The 16,312-nt window shown below is 39.5% G+C and overlaps 1 protein-coding gene across 1 annotated transcript in view; it reads right to left on the reverse strand.

The window, feature by feature from the left end:
* ntm (neurotrimin) overlaps positions 1–1,630 on the reverse strand; it is a 326,344-nt gene extending 324,714 nt beyond the window's left edge. The window contains exon 1 of the mRNA XM_035434122.1: positions 1,433–1,630. Coding sequence (XP_035290013.1) covers positions 1,433–1,493 — 61 coding nt within the window. The 5' untranslated portion in view covers positions 1,494–1,630. The remainder of the gene's footprint in view (positions 1–1,432) is intronic.
* Between the last annotated feature and the right edge of the window lie 14,682 nt (positions 1,631–16,312).

Consider the following 16,312-nt stretch of genomic DNA (forward strand, 5'->3'; position numbering starts at 1 on the left):
TTTCCACTTTTGGCTTTCAGTGAAAGTGTGTCACTTCTAATAATCTCAGATCGTTAGAGCAGATAGATTGATGGAGAGTGTGAGAAATTTTAGAGGTTCCCCAGGCAAAACAGATGCCTTCGCGAAAGCACACGTTCTCAGGCACATCCCCTTATCATCAGGTGGCAGCAGCCACAGCTGAACCGTGAAGGAAAAGCAACATACTGCAAAAGAATCTTTTTTAAATCTGTGTTCATTAGAGGCTCCCGGCACTTCCTCTGAAAATCAGAACTCTTCTCAGAAGGACCACTAGATGAATCACTTTTAGCACCACATCATCAAAAGTGTGGCTTGGCTCCCACATTGCAAATAAATGATCCATGAAAATGTATGAGGGCTTGAGGTAAAGAATGATCTTTTTCAAGTAAATGTAACACTAAAACATAAAGCAACACATGTCATACAAAAATAGTAACTCAATCACTTATGTATGAGTTCGTTGGTTCATATTTACACTCAGAACATGAATATGCAGTGGCAACAACATAAACATCAAGAGCCATAGTAACGCATCGCAGAACAGCATAGGCTACTACAAAATAAAGAGGTCAGGCTAACTAATCTGGCATGCCATTAACTAGTCTGCAACGTTATACGCCATTGCTAACTGAAATGTACAAACGGAAACGGGCTACTAAGGGAAAATAAATTATACAGGCAGTGCACGTTCTGTTACATGCAGCGCGCTTTGTAAAAGCGTTGCCTCGTTTGTTTACTTCTTGTTTTCGGGACAGCGATTGTGCTATTCTAATCACTTGAGTTTTCTATGAGGGCTGCTCGGATTAACTTGGTGACCTGAGCACGCGTTGCCGATATAGATTAACGGCTAACTCTGAAACAACTTTATGTAATGACCTTCCAGCTGTACAATGCGTCAGTTTCTTGCGCGGTTCGTAAAGACGGGGGTGAGACACCAAATTACCATTTATAAATATTTCTAAAGCTGTTGAAGTAACTGATGATCCGAACAAAATCTGACTTGAATCTGAGCAACGGCGGAATCAATTCACGGACAAATGAGGTAATCGACGCCAGAAAGACATTCAGAAACAAAGACGTCTCGCAAACGAACGGAGAGGTGCTTGAATGACAAAAAAGGACAAACTTAACATGTGTGGCACAGTAATAGAGGGAGCGCACTACGACCGAGTAGCACTACTAATCACTTGATGTTAAGCAGTCGTAAAGACCCAGCGGAAAAGCCAAAATTTTTACATTTGTTTGCGCACAACCTCAAAGTACTTTAAGGATAATAATCATACTTCGGAACCATAATTTCGGTTCAGAGGTGAGAATTTAGGCGGTTTGAATCTTCCACAGATTACGCACAATCAGCCTAATGCAATTTCAGATTGTTTTTATTATAAACATCATTATTATTCGGAAGACATACCTTGCAGAATTAACAGAAGGGTCATTCCGGTCAGGAGAACCCAGCACACGGGATTGTTCATGGCGACTCAAGTCGTAGTCGAAGGTGGACGTTGTTCAGTAATACAGAAGGAAATCCACTGTAGAGTGAAGTACAGCAAAGAGCACGGTTCCCACTGACAATCTCTCTCTCTCTCTCTTTCTCTCTCAGAGGCAGTCAACAGCGAAACGAAGTCCCTCCTTCACCGAGGTATTGGTTGTAATTTCTGAGACTGATCGGATAGGCTTCCAGACACTGCGCGTTCATTATCGCGCATTATTAGTGCACCAAGGATTTGCTAATAGGCTGTATTTCTCAATAAACTATATGCAAATTTGCTTATTTAGGTTGGCTACCGTCCTATAGCCTAACCTTAGAGTTATTTTTGCATTATTGAATATACACGCAAGATAACGCATTTCACTAACTTTGGAACGGATACTGCAATTCCACTAGTCTGAATATAAGATCTTATCCCATCTTTAAATCGCAAAATCAAACAAATGTGAATATTTAGCCTCTTGGAAATGTCGTACTTTTAAGTTAACTCGTTATGTTCCATGTCTTATTTCACATGACAGACGTAAAATCAAATTAAATAAAATTAAAAATCGATGTCGGCTAATATGCAAGAACTGTTACTGGTTGGTATTCTTTCTTGTATCACATTTGTAAGTGCGACTGCCGTGGGCTCATTGGTCAGAGTATTAGTCTTTCCTTCAGTTATACTGGTCCCAACTAAGATCAATAGCCTATATTTAAGAACACTTTCCCCAAACCCCACAGAATTCCTGTGTATATTTCTCCCAAGTTCCTTTGTAGTTACAAAGAAATATTCAAAACAATAAATAGAATTTACAGTTTGCTGGACTCCTGTTGGACAACAGTCTAGAGATCTAGAATATAGACTGTTGTTCCACATGGGCTGGTTTCGCCATGCCCGTAGTACAGCATGCGAAGGACGACTGGTCTCACGGGATGCACAGAGCATAGCTTACAAAAATCAGCACGTTACTCTTCGTATTTACAAACTGAAACACCAAGAACATAGCTAGTTTCTTTGCCAGCGGAAGGGTTCGCATGTATACAGCCTTTGATTCAGCCTGAAACAGCAACAAATCAGCGTGTTTATAAATAAGCCGAATGGCATCTGTCGTTGTGAGTAACGATCAAGCTAGCTGTGTCCTCCAACACTAGTTGTTTCAAAGCAGGCACAAAGCATAAATCCAGCTCTCTGCAACTCTCAATACTCCGAAGTCAGCAGCTGGACAGCTCCAGTGGCTGTGGCTGAAGCCTCCGTTTGGTTTGGTGGTACTGAGACATTGATTTATACTTCATTAAATATACTGTTCCGAGTCATGCAAACGCGATATTTCACCAGTTTTGCTTTGAACTACAACGTGTCTCTGTGGCTAAAGTCTTTAATCTGTTCAAACTATTTTCTTCGCCGTGAGTCAAGTGAAGGAAAGTGTGTATTAAAGTAGCAGTTTGTAGCACAGGTGCAGCAGTAGGGACCTTCATGACTCTGCTGGTACACTGCCTGGAAACGTATCAAAACCTACAAAATGTACTCTCAGCAAAAGCTAAAACATTCCATCTATTAATATGGCTGTGTGTGTGTGTGTGTGTGTGCGTGCGTGCATGCGAGTGTGTGAGAGAGAGAGAGGGAGAGGGAGAGATAGAGGCAGTTACTTTTGGTTATAAATGTTCTGTTATGAATGCCTTTTATTTATGGGATTGAATATCTCAGTGTTATAGAGGAAGTGGTGGCACAAGTGTTCTCCCTCAAAGTACCCAATGCTTAGTTTTCAATGGGGTTCACAACACTCATGTTGAGCCAGAATAGAATGCTCACTGCACATCCATTGAGGTGGAAAGGTAAGGGATTATTAAGTAAATTATGCTGGATAATTAGGCAGAGGGTTTGACAAAGGCACGCTGGGAAGCCTGCCAGGTCATCGGGGATCATCTAAACTCCATTCCATAAGTACGGAGTTATCCTTAATGACTGCGTGTGAGGAAGTGCCTTGCCTGAAGGTCTCATCATAAAGATGGCCCAGAATGCTCATCACCATGCAAAAACAGCAGTCTGTTTAGTCCAGTAGTACAAGGCTACTGCTTCTGGCACACAGACCCCAACACGAGCCGAAGCTGCTCTTCCCAAGACGCATATTTATGAAGTTCTCACTGAGACTGACCCTGGTGGCTTAAGTCATGGAGTGAGAAAAGGCAACTGATCATGCCGGCTGCTATGAGCCAAGAAACTGTTTGTTATGTATGACTACCAGAAAGGTAGCTTGGATTTTCTTCTCTCATAAAACAACTGTAAATGGCCCTTAAAAATACATCAGAAATGGTCACGTTTAAAAATGTGTCTAGTCTCATTTCACCTCGTCATCATCATCGCATCCTGAGAAGGGCACCACTTGCATTGCCAGCACTCTTTAATTGTAGGAATGTGCTTTGAGAAATATTTTTTAAAACTGATACCTGTTAGTACTCAAAAGGGTATTTAATATAAATCACAATTTCAGTAGGTCTCAGAGTGTATTTGTCTTGATTAATGTCACTGTTTACAAGCCATCAGCAATATTCCTGTGACAGTGTTCCTGCAGATAAACGCAGGTGAAATTGCATATTTCCCTGTTCCCTGCCTGGCATGAAGTACGTAAAAAAAATCAATTTCTATTTAATTTAGGCCTCAACAAAAGATTCAGAAGCAACTTTATTTTTGATGTACATCGGAGAAGAAAGTTATTTATTAGTTCAATGAAGTGCAATCATTCTTAACCTCAGTCTCACCAAAGTTACATACATCAGTTGTAGAAACCTGTGCCAAATGCAAGCATAAAAGTCAAACTGTTTAGTAGAAAATCAGGCTGGTGGACAAAATTGATTATTTGACAATCCTGCTTAGTGATGTATGTCAAAGCACGCTATAAAGATTATTATGTTTGTTGACATTTGCTGACACAAACACAGTGCTCTGCCTGTACGGCTGGTAGCAATTTGCCTGTGTAGTTAGATAATACTGGAAAAAGTGTCCCTTATTATACACTGCTTCCACATTGCACACCTTCATATGGAGACAGATAAGGTGTATTCTGAGGTGGACAATCACAATGTGCCTGGTGATTCATGCTCCATTTCCCGTGTGTCGATTGTATGACGCCACACCTGCATCGACCATCAGCCCCTTCCCACACAAAATAACTCCATTTCATGGGAGGCTGAAGCATACATTAGGCACCTTCCTTCTGGCACTTTCCTCCATCTTCACCCTACGCAGAGCTCACATCTGCTCCAGAGTACAGCTGAAGCTATAAAAAACAGCTTGAATTGAATGCATATTTGTATGAATGTACGTACGTACGTATGTATGTATGCATGTATGTGTGTATGTGTCTGTGGGCGAAAAACACCATGTAAATGAGAGGTCAGAGGAGAATGACTTGTTCAAACTCACAGAAAAGCCACAGCATACCTTGGACGGCATGGAGGTGCAGTGGTCAGCACAGAAGGAGGTTCCAGTTTCAAGTCCTGGCCAGCCACATCCTCTCAGAGCTTCATGGGTTTCCTCCGGGTACTCTGGTCTCCTCCCACACTCCAAAGACTTGCAGGCTCCAGGGCTGGCTTGCAGTAGAGATGTTAATGTCTGGTTAAATAAAGGTTTAAATATTGTGCAAATAACAGCTGTCTACTACAACAGTGATGTACAGAAGGGCATCTCTGAATGCACAATGTGTCAATCTTTGAAGCAGATGGGCTACAGCAGCAGAAGACCACGTCGAGTTGCACTCCTATCAGCTAAGAACATGAGGCTACAGTGGGCACGTTTTCACCGAAACTGAACAAATGAGGATTGGAAAAATGTCACCTGGTCTGACGATGGTAGGGTCAGAATTTGATATTAACAGCATGAATCCATGGACCCATCCTGCTTTGTGTCAACTGTGCAGGCTGATGATGGCGGTGTAACGGTATGGGGAATGTTTTCTTAGTGCACATTAGACCCCTTCATACCAACTGAGCATTATTTGAATTCCACAGCATTGTTGCTGCACAAGTGCATCCCTTTATGGCCACAGTCTATCCTTTTTCAAATGGATACTTCCAGCAGGATAATGTGCCGTGTCACAAAGCACACATCATCTCAAGCTGGATCTACAAACATGAACAGCAAGAACAGTCCAGTGTCTCAAATACATAGGGATATTATAGTAGGTTTGCAGTGCATAAGCCATTCATTACAAAGACAAATGCACATTGAGAGTTCAGTGGTGAAAACCATAAGCACTGGTCTACAGACATGTGGAAAAAAGTGATATAGTCAGATGAGTCATCCTTCACCATATTCTCAATAACACCGAATGACATAAAAACCTCCACAACTATGTACAATATCAAATCTTTCAATGTTCAGTATGTCCATCCTTTGCCATTATTACAGCTTCCATTATTTTTGGGAGACTTGCTTTGAGCTTTTTGAAGAGATCTGTAGGAATATTTTTCCATGCTTCTTGAAAACACCTCTAAGGTACAGTCTTAGAAGTTGAATGCATTTTCTGCTTTGAATTTGCTACCAAACAAACGTTGTCCAGAGGACATTGCATGATATGTTAAGATTTGTTTTTATTTACTAGCAATTTATCAGCATTGATGCCTTAGATTAAAACCAAATCACCCACTGCAAATGTTATACAACTTGCACTAATCCTCCACCAAGTGTGACTGATGGTTGTAGACATGGTTCAGAGAGTCTATTGCTTCAGCAACATATATTTACTGGCTCCTCTTCCAAAAATCTCAAATTTAGACTCATCAGTCCATAAAACCTTCCTCCACATCTCAGACATCTAGTTTCACTGTACTAATGCGAATTTTCTTCTTTTTTGTTTTCATTTCTCAGTTGTGGCTTTTTTGACAGATACACATCTTTACAGACCCATAGCACTGGGTTGCCTTCTCACAGTGGAAGGATTGACAGAAGCACCTGTAGATTTCTTCAGATCTGAAGCAAGAGTGGAGCTATCTCTCAAAGACAGGATCATTATATACTGTCTTCGTGATGGTGATTGTTTTGGTGGTCTGCCAGTTCTTGCGCAGTTGTTAGGAGTCGCATTTTCACTGTATCTTGCAATAATCTTTTGAGCTATAGTTTTGGAAACTCCTGGTTTTTCACTTATTTTCATTTGACTTCCTTATGAAGTTGAATTATCTTATATCTAATCCCATCAGAAGTATCTCTTTTAGCCATTTTAGATGTACATGACAAAAAAATCAGCAAGGCAGCTAAGGTGTGTTTGGGTTGTTGTTTGAATGTTAGAGTCACTTTTTAAGGCAAAGGGTTCTTCTAACGTTAGGTCATTGACACTTTTGGTAACAACTTTTCTTGGGAGGACACGGCTGTAACTTGTTTGTTAACTAGAAGGTTAGAAGACCTGAAGTGGTAGTATGGTGCAAAAATGTATTAGAATATGTCACACAGTGGACAAATGCTGATAAATTTGCTTATTATGTTGTGGTAATTTTCTATTAAATATACATTTTCTGCATTATTGTCTGACACTGAAATTGCACTGAATGGCTGATTTGACATTGAATAAATGAAAGGGTGGTCTCTAAATTTTGCACAGTACTATATATATATGCAGATATTGTGTCTGAGTCATTTTGCAAAATTGATATGTTTCTTTCTGGATTCAAATAAAGTATCCAACTGTGCATGTGTAAGAGTGTGTGTATGTGTGTGCTAGGGCTGTCAAACGATGGATTGATATTCAAATGCTATTCGAATTGTAAAAGAAAAAAATGACATTCGAGTGTGAAAATTAACATTTTATTATGCAAAAAAACTGCAGCGTGTTTTTATTGCAGCTGTCTTCCTTTCAACCTGGGTTGTGTTGAACCAAAAATAAATCTCGCATTTTACCGCCTGCTCTGTTTAAAATTGAAGACATTGGGTTATGGGTGGTTGCTACACAGTTACAGTACTTGACAGACATAGGACGTTCATTTCATCCCTGGTTCCTCAGTGCAGTTGGCTTTTCCTCCACTGGGCATATAATGAATAGACAGAGATCAGGCGTTTCATCTATTTTTTGGCACATTCAGCACACTGAGGAAGGCTTAGGCCTAAACATTTGAGTATGTTGGGCCTTCACACATGGATGTAATAAAAACAATAGTTCAGTGTAGTACTATGGGTAAGGAGCTGGTCTTGTAACCTAAAGGTCACAGGTTCAATTCTCAGGTAAGACACTGCCGTTGTGCCCTTGAGCAAGGTACTTAACCTGCATTGCTTCAGTATATATCCAGCTGTGTAAATGGATGCAGTGTAATCACTATGTAAAATGCTGTCTAAGTCACTCTGGATAAGAGCGTCTGTTAAAAGCCTGTAATGGAATGGAATGTAATAATATTCTAGTGAGTGCTGTCTGTTTCTCTCTTTCGTTTCTGGCGAATAACCTACAGGCCTGACCTCTCCAAAGGGTCCAAGAAAGTACTTTTCAGTATTTAATAGCACTTTACTGTAAATTTTTGGCCCGTTTCTGGAAATTGTGTGCCTTAATTTTATTTAAACAAAAGGATTATAAAAGTGTACTGTATGTAGATCTTAAAAGCCATATTGAATGTTCATGTTAACATTTTTTTCCCCAACTTCACTGTGGTCCTGTTTACATTCAAATAAAGTACCTTTGCTAGCTATGTCTCTCGTCACATTGGTTTGCTGTCCTGTGGACATGAAGTACAATAACGCAGCTCGAATGGTGGTCAAATTCTGACAAGTAATTCATATTTTTAAATTGTAATATATTTGAATATATTTGAACTTATGTGTTTTATTAGAAGGAATATTCAAAGCCATTTTGGCCAGTGTTGATAGCCATAATGTGTAATTGGTAAACGCTAATAATGAAAACCTACTAACACATGTCGAGATTCCTAAAACACTCTTGGAAGTGATGCTTCAGCAGGAAAGAATTGTCGCACTTCCATTCATCAAAGGCGTGCCATTTTATTGCATTCAAAACTTGTTGGAAATTTCTGTAATTGTACTGTATATCCACAGGGAAAAAGAATAGGGCCAAGAGCATGCAGAAAATCACAAAAGGCACGGTAAGTGTTAAAATGCAGAACCTGATCACAGTGAAGTAATGCCTTTTGAGGCTAACCATCATTCAAATGCCACACGCCCCTCCGCCCACTTCCACAACTGCTAGAAACCATTTTGTAGAAAAGCAAAGATTATGAATTTAGACAATTTTTTACATTTGAAGAGATAGAACAGCTCTCCAGGGTCTTATTCACTACTAATCATTAAAATGGAAAGAGACGTGGCCATTTGCCTCAGAGGACGCCCAAAGGGCACATTCTTGTCCTATTTTTTTTGCACTGGCTTGTGGAGCAATAATCAGCAACAACCATTCCAATAAAAAAACATAAATCACCAGAGTGGCCACATCAATCAAAGACTGAGAGCAAATTATTCAATAAATACTCATAAATATCACGCGAGGGAGCGGCGGACGGGGGTCGGCTTGAGCTGCCGCGGTCTGAAGAGTTTAGATGCAAAAACGTCTGCCGTTCAATGCCATGTTAAACAGGCCACAAATCTCATAAGTGACCAGCTGACAACTGCACAGACACCGGGCTCCCATCCCGCTATTAAGAAAATGTTTCAATAGACCATACAAACATTCACAAACCCACACAGTATACAGAGAGCGTATTATGACCGTTGATTGATTATTTTACGCTTATACTGCTGGTTGTCCAAAATTCCACTTTGGTGTTTGCAAATTCAGTCCCTCTGTCAGAAATAACAAATGTGGGTGCGAGTGTGTGCATGGACAGTGGCATCCAGCTGAAAAGCCTTTTACCTTACCTTGCATTCATGCATCCCAGCATGCACTGCGGCACACAGCATGAATGGAAAAACTATTTTGTAACATTGAGTCCCACGCGGCCAGCACATAATTTATACAACCTGAGTGCTCCCCCTCTGACAGTGCTTTCTAGATTGATTCCTGGCAGTATTAGAAAGGAGCATTCCAGTAAAAGAGAAAGAACACAATTTGTTCTGTGGGGTTCATCTGGTATTTACTCAGAATATTCAACCATATCATTTATGGGAGGAACTAAACTTAACTCCTCCAGTTCATTATGAGTCCCCACTACATTACATTGCATTTATTTGGCAGATGCTTTTATCAAAAGAGACATACAATAAGCGCATACTGGAGGTCATTGTAACAACTACAAAACACAGGTGGAATAGGGTACAATACTCATTATGGAACATTATTATCCATGGCCAGGAACTACAAGACCAGTTGACACAGTAAGCACCAGCAAGGTCAGAAAGTTAGGGAAAGTCACACTAGAAAGAGGCATGACAACGAGCTACAACATCAAGATAACGATGTAAGTGCAATATAAGTGCTGGATGGAGATACAAGTGTAACATCAAAGCGTTAGAGGAGCAAGATAGGATCCAAGTGATAAGAGCAATCCTAGATTGGGAGTGCCCTGCAGAGTAGTGATAATTAGTCCAGGTACAATCTGAAGAGATGCGTCTTCAAACCACTGGCAGAAAATGGCCAGGGACTGAGTGGTTCGTGCAACAAGAAAGGCTATTCTCCCAGACCACTTGAACCAGTTCAGAACCCTGTGGTTTGTGTCTTCAGTCATCCTAAATCTGCCCAAGTCAAACCTCTCCTCATCCCCCTCAACCACAGATTGGCCCTCGTAGGCTGCTCCTCACAACAAGAGATACTATTAGCCCCTTAATTCACACTAAATTTGAAACCATGGAGCTTGCAATCATGGGAATTGCCAGCCCTAATGCTACAACCAATTCCTAAGACGATACAAGCTGTATGCTCAGCAACTTCTGGTCATCCCTCCCCCCTTGTGACTACACATCTCAACCCACATATTATCCTCATTTTTTCTTAAACTCCCCTATTGCTCAATATGCTAATTGCAGCATTCAGAAATGCAGAATCAAGCATCTTTGAAAACCAACTAAACACACACCTGCTACTTGCAAGAATTGTACTTGGCTAACAAGAATTTAGACCTATCTTATGCAGATCACCCAAAATATCTTCACTCTATCCTCACATGAATTTTGATAGTTTTGTTTTGCCTTTACATTCATTTTTCAGAGTAATTGCTTGGCACACTGTAATCACCATGACATATGGTAATTGTTATTTAATGGGTCATTGTTCAGCTCTGTATTCACTTAATTATGATGCAATTATGTTGCTCTTAAGGATAATTGTGAGACATGTTTTTAATGTTATGTTCTTCATTTAGAGCTGTTTTACAGCCTATGTCATGTAATCCTGGCTTTATGGATTCATGTCCCTGTTGTTCTTGTTGCTGCCGTGGTATCTATTTAATGTAGCATACCACATTAGCCTTGTAAGTAGCTCCACATAAGAGGATCTGCCAAATGAATAATGATAAATGGTAATAATACCCGCCAGCGCTATTCATTACAGCTAACGGAAACACAAAACCCCATCAAGAAAATGCAATTTTCCATGCTCACGAGTGGCACGTCTGCAAAAGACTCCCTTCATATGGCTCTTCAACAGTGCACTATTGTCCTCCACTAAGTCTAATCAATGCACTGTGGCTGTGGAATCAGAGGGGTGAAAAATTAGCCATAGTCTCAACCAGGCACGGTTACAGCCCCAAGGGCGTGGAAACTTTCGATCAGCCAAGAAATGTGCACCTTCTGCAATGTGTCCGTGGCTTAGAATGGAGGGAGAAGAAAAGTCTGCTTATTCACCAAGCTGTATGCCACTGAAAGGACTTTTGAGCCAAGTCTTATACCACTTCATGCTGAGCTTTGTTCTAAATGATGAAATCACCCCCGTGGTTACTTCAGAAAGCTCAGAGCACTCCAAAAATAAAGTCCTCCTGTTGGAATCACACTGCGAAGGCATACCAGTAGGCAAACTGTCACGTACATTCATTCTAAGTCACATTTTGACAGGCTGTTTCCATATCCCGATATTATTTTTCCATAGCCTGCGAATTGCGTTCACACGGGGTACATAAAACAGTAAAAAAAAAAAAATCACATATTTCCATTCTGCAAATTGGTGGCAGTTCAAGGAGTTTCGGCAGACTTTTCGAACAGCGTGCGGCTCCTTTTCATCAAATCTGTTACAGCACATGTGTGCTTAGCCTGTGGCCAGACAGACGGATCATTTATATTCGAAATTCCGGATTCGGAGAAGGAACCGTCGCAGGAAACAGAGTGCCAAAAACAAGCTTAAGGATGCAGTGTAGCCATCTTATTGGTTCACACCAGTACTGAGCGCTATAGTGTGTATTTTTGGAGGACACAGGTAGGTTCTGGGCACGTGCTGTAAAATTCCCCAGGGCATAGTGCTCTGTTGCGGTGTTTGGTGAAGCTCCACTATCACCACCCTACCCCCCGCCCTGCCACAGAGGGAAAGCGGATGATCAACTCACTCCAAACAAAAGCATCCCCTGTACCTCCGCTATGTGAAACAGATTTTATTACGCAGTCATTTATCATTATTGCAAAAGCCTTCCCATTATTTTCTAGACAAAGCTGCTTTATGAATATAATAATATTCTCCATTATCAATTATTACCACACTCAGGATTTAAATTATGCTGGTTCATTTATCTCTGAAATCAGCTTTTCTTTTTTTTTCTTTTTTTCCATTTTTCCCTCTACAATGTGAATGAAATCTAAAATGTCCTTAATAATGATGTCCTCAAACCATTTCCTTAAACTGCTTTTAATTTCAGAATTGCTGATCGTGTCTGAGCTCAGTGGATCTTGGATAAATGGATTTCTGGTGCCCAGCTTTGTACCTAAGATGTACAGTTAGCTGGCCTTTGCAGGTGAAGGGTTGCACATTCATTGTCCTTTAGTACTGCCGTATCAATGGAAACTATGACTTTTTACAAATACAAACCATTTTGTTTTCCTTTTGCGTGTGTTTGAATTAGGTATTTGAATAATGTAATGACATTAATGAATGAAGAATTAATAAATAAGTAGAAAGTAAAATCATTTTGAAGATAATGATTGGCTGACATTAACATCACCTTAATTGTGGTCATTCCATAAAAATAAGCATTTTTTCTACAAAAAGGGCATAATTATTATTATTTTATTATAATTTAGCGCATGAGGGAGAGAGAGAGGAGGTAGAGGCAGAGAGACTGAGTTGAGTGTTTTATCTGCTGTTCCTAGCAAAATGGCTCCCTCTGCTGACCACAGTCTCTGCTGTGATGTTGAGCAGAAGGTTGACTAATATTACAGGCCAAATGCATTCAACAAACCCTCTCGCTTAATTACCTCAGTGTGCGCAATTCATAAGAATTAAGCTGCCATTCATTTATGATTTTGATCACAGAGATTTAGAAATGAGGATAAGCAAAATAAAAACAACAAAAAAACAATTTGCTGTAATGGGCTAAAACAGCTAGTTTAGACCATTCAATGTAATTGCTGTAATGTGACTGAAGGAAAAGTTCTCTCTGAATGGATAAGGTAGCACTTGTGTTAAACTTAAATATATTTGTACCAAAGATACTTGTTTAATATGTAATCCCATTTGTTGTGAAAGTTTTAAAAATAAATATGCCTTTCAGATAAGTGATCACATGGATAAATGCAGAAATATATAACTGAGTCCATAAATTGTGAAATTATTTTATAAATAATACTCAACATAAAATATTTCATCAGATTCCTTTTTACAATATTGTTGTTAGTCAACACAAGTGGGCCTGAACCTATTCCTATGAACCTATTATAGTGATTGGCTAATCCTTTGCAATCAATTACTTTTCCTGCATTTGGCCATTGTTTTTTCAGCATGACTACCTGCAAACTTGTGTGGAAAGGTTATGCTAGCTTTCAGGCAGCATAACATACCAACAACAACACTGAAGGTAAGCTATTCCAAAAAGGACCTGGGCCAGCTGAGCTAGAGTTAGCAGGCTACTGTTACAATCGTCTTTGAGGGTAAGGCGAAGGCATACCATACAAATGCTCAAACATTGCCATCAAGTACCCTCAGCCACCAAGTAACAGACTTTTTTCCCAGGCTTCAACTCTCTATTTATCAATCTGAATTTGCTGTGCTGTTGCTTTTATGCATGAGAAACCAATGATCTTGTCTGACCCTGACCCACTTGTGTTTACTCATTTATATATTCCATTGTTATTGTTTATTCATATGATTATTTATATTATCATGGCATAGTTACTTTTAATTTTGACAAAAAAGGGATTCCATAGTTTGACCTTTTCAGCAATCATTTTTGACACAATGAAACATCCCTCCATCTTCTCCAACATGCTTTCATTAAGCACCCTTACAAGCAACAATCGCACCCCAAACATTAATTCCCCAAAGCAGCCCAGACCCCCCTTCCCAGTTTCCCCACTCAATAATAACCAGCCCAAATGGCCCTCACCAACTCGACCAATTCCCATACAGAGGAAAAAGGGCATCCTTTCAAATAGATAGGTGGGGACTCAGCCAAAAAAACTGTCAACAAGATTATATCTGTATGGAATTTTGCAAAGTCAAAGATTATGTGCCACCTGCATTGAGATGGCTTCTGAAATTTATTCACAGTTCCAAATGGCACTGAATGCCACATTCAGCAAACCCGAGAAACCAAAGGACCGATATATATTATGAGAGGATTTATTTATAATAAATAATATTTAATATTTGAGAGGATTCAAGAGGATTCATATTTGCAGTTATGGGGACACAACCAGTCTAAATGTTTCAGTGATATTTAGACTCGTTGTGTCCCCATGAACATTTCACATTTAACAGTAAGGCCAGAATCCATAGAAAAGGCTGGTTTCCATTCTGTGAGGCCGGAATCCATAGAAAACACTAGAATCCATGATGAATGTGATGTCACCAAAGCAGAATGGCAAAGGGGAGTTTTGTCCAGGTGCAAAGCTTTGCAGGAATCAGTTGAAATCAAGTGTGAGATCTTCATGCAATCTGTACAGTACATGTACAAAACTTCAGCAGTTAAAAAACCAAGTTTCTCCTTTCCCTGCACAAAAATAATACTGTAGACCATCTTGCCCCAGTCTCCTGTTTAACAGATCCCAAGAACTGTGCCATACAATGCACTTCAGAATTACTCATACCCTTGATATAGATGAGCATAGAAGGCTGTGTAAAAAGCAATACAGGTAATGAGTTATATTTTATGCTCAATTACATTCTTTTATACCATTGTAATTGCTCAGAGATGTGACACAATTATTCACACCTTTAATAACTATTTAAAACATGCTACTTTTTAAAGATAATCTCCATCACAGGGAACTGTAGTGTGGCCTCTCGTGTCTTTCTGTTTCACAGGGTATTAAAATTATATATCACATCATGTCAAATTCATGCATCATCCATCACTATGGTAAAAGGCCAAGAACTCTCAGGAAAAACAAGGAAAAAGGTGTCAACACAAATTAGGAGATGGTTATATGCAAACAAATAATTATAAAAAAGTAAAGATACCACTTTTTACCATTAGGCCTCCAGGCACATGTCGTAAAAGGCAAAAATTAATCCAAGAACCACAGTTGGAGATTTACAAAACGTCTTACACAATCTCTAACCCTGGATTAAATCACATACACTTTGGCAGTTTAAGGGCATATGAAATTCAATCAAAGCGGAATTAAGTTGTTTCAGATTTACTCAAATAAAACCTAAAGCTGTTTTATGACGAAATAAATAAAGATCGTTTAATTTTGTTTTCCGGACTGGAGGTGGGTGCGTTTTGTTTTAAAGAGTATTTGAACATGGCCTTTGCAAAAAATCTGCTTCACAATTTTCACTGTTTAAATGAAATTGAGAAAATATAATCAGGTCAATATGCTGTCCCCTCGCGCTGGACGGCTGAACGTGTTCGTTGCTGCATTATGCATTATTATTGCGTTAAAAGCCAAGGATATATTTCATTGATCTAAAACAAAATCTAAAACTAAATCCGGCATACTGCCGGAAAACTAATGTTAACATCACACGGTTTCCTAATTTATTATGCTTCAGACATCTCACAGCTTGCTTTTAGCCTACAGTTTTATTCTATAAAAATGTCCACGAACATGCAGCAGAGTTCAGTCGCTGCGCACGTCAGAAACCGCCACAGAAGGTGACCAACGTCAAACCCCTGCAGCCAGAACAAGAGCGTGATTAGATCTGTAACAGGAGTCTTTGTTCTTGCTTGGCAAGCCAATTAAATTTCTTTCTGTGCCATGCCAGCACTCCTGCCCCAGCTACACATGAATCATTAAAACTGGTTTACAAAAAAATCCCTCCTCTGCATTTTATCCTTTTTGGGTTCAAAACTTCAGCTAAAATTGCCATTTGTTTTTAAAAAAAAAATTTTTTTAACCTTGTGTCATTGATCAGCTCATTCTCTATTTCTCCCACCAGTCCATTTCACATAAGCTCAGTTCAAAACTGCTGAGGGGCTTAAGTGGAAAAAAGTTGGACCGCAAACAAGTTATTATTATGGCCGAAAGATTAGTAAACAATACAGAGCATCAAAATGTGTCCACAGGGCCAAGAGAAAGCAATTAAGGTAGAAAGGGAACTGGCTTTGAAAATAAGGATTTACCATTGAGCTCCAAAACCTGCATGTGAAATAGCAACTACACTACAGCAGCCTTCCAGTGTAGCACTAGATATTATTTCATAACTTAGTCCTGTCTGCTTTAAAAAATTAAAAAATTAAAAATAAACATCTCAGGCAGATTTGCTGTAAATCACAATTATTTGAAATAGCTAAAATTCACAGTAAACTTTG

The sequence above is a fragment of the Anguilla anguilla genome, chromosome 9, assembly GCF_013347855.1.
Source record: "Anguilla anguilla isolate fAngAng1 chromosome 9, fAngAng1.pri, whole genome shotgun sequence".
Lineage (NCBI taxonomy): Eukaryota > Metazoa > Chordata > Actinopteri > Anguilliformes > Anguillidae > Anguilla > Anguilla anguilla.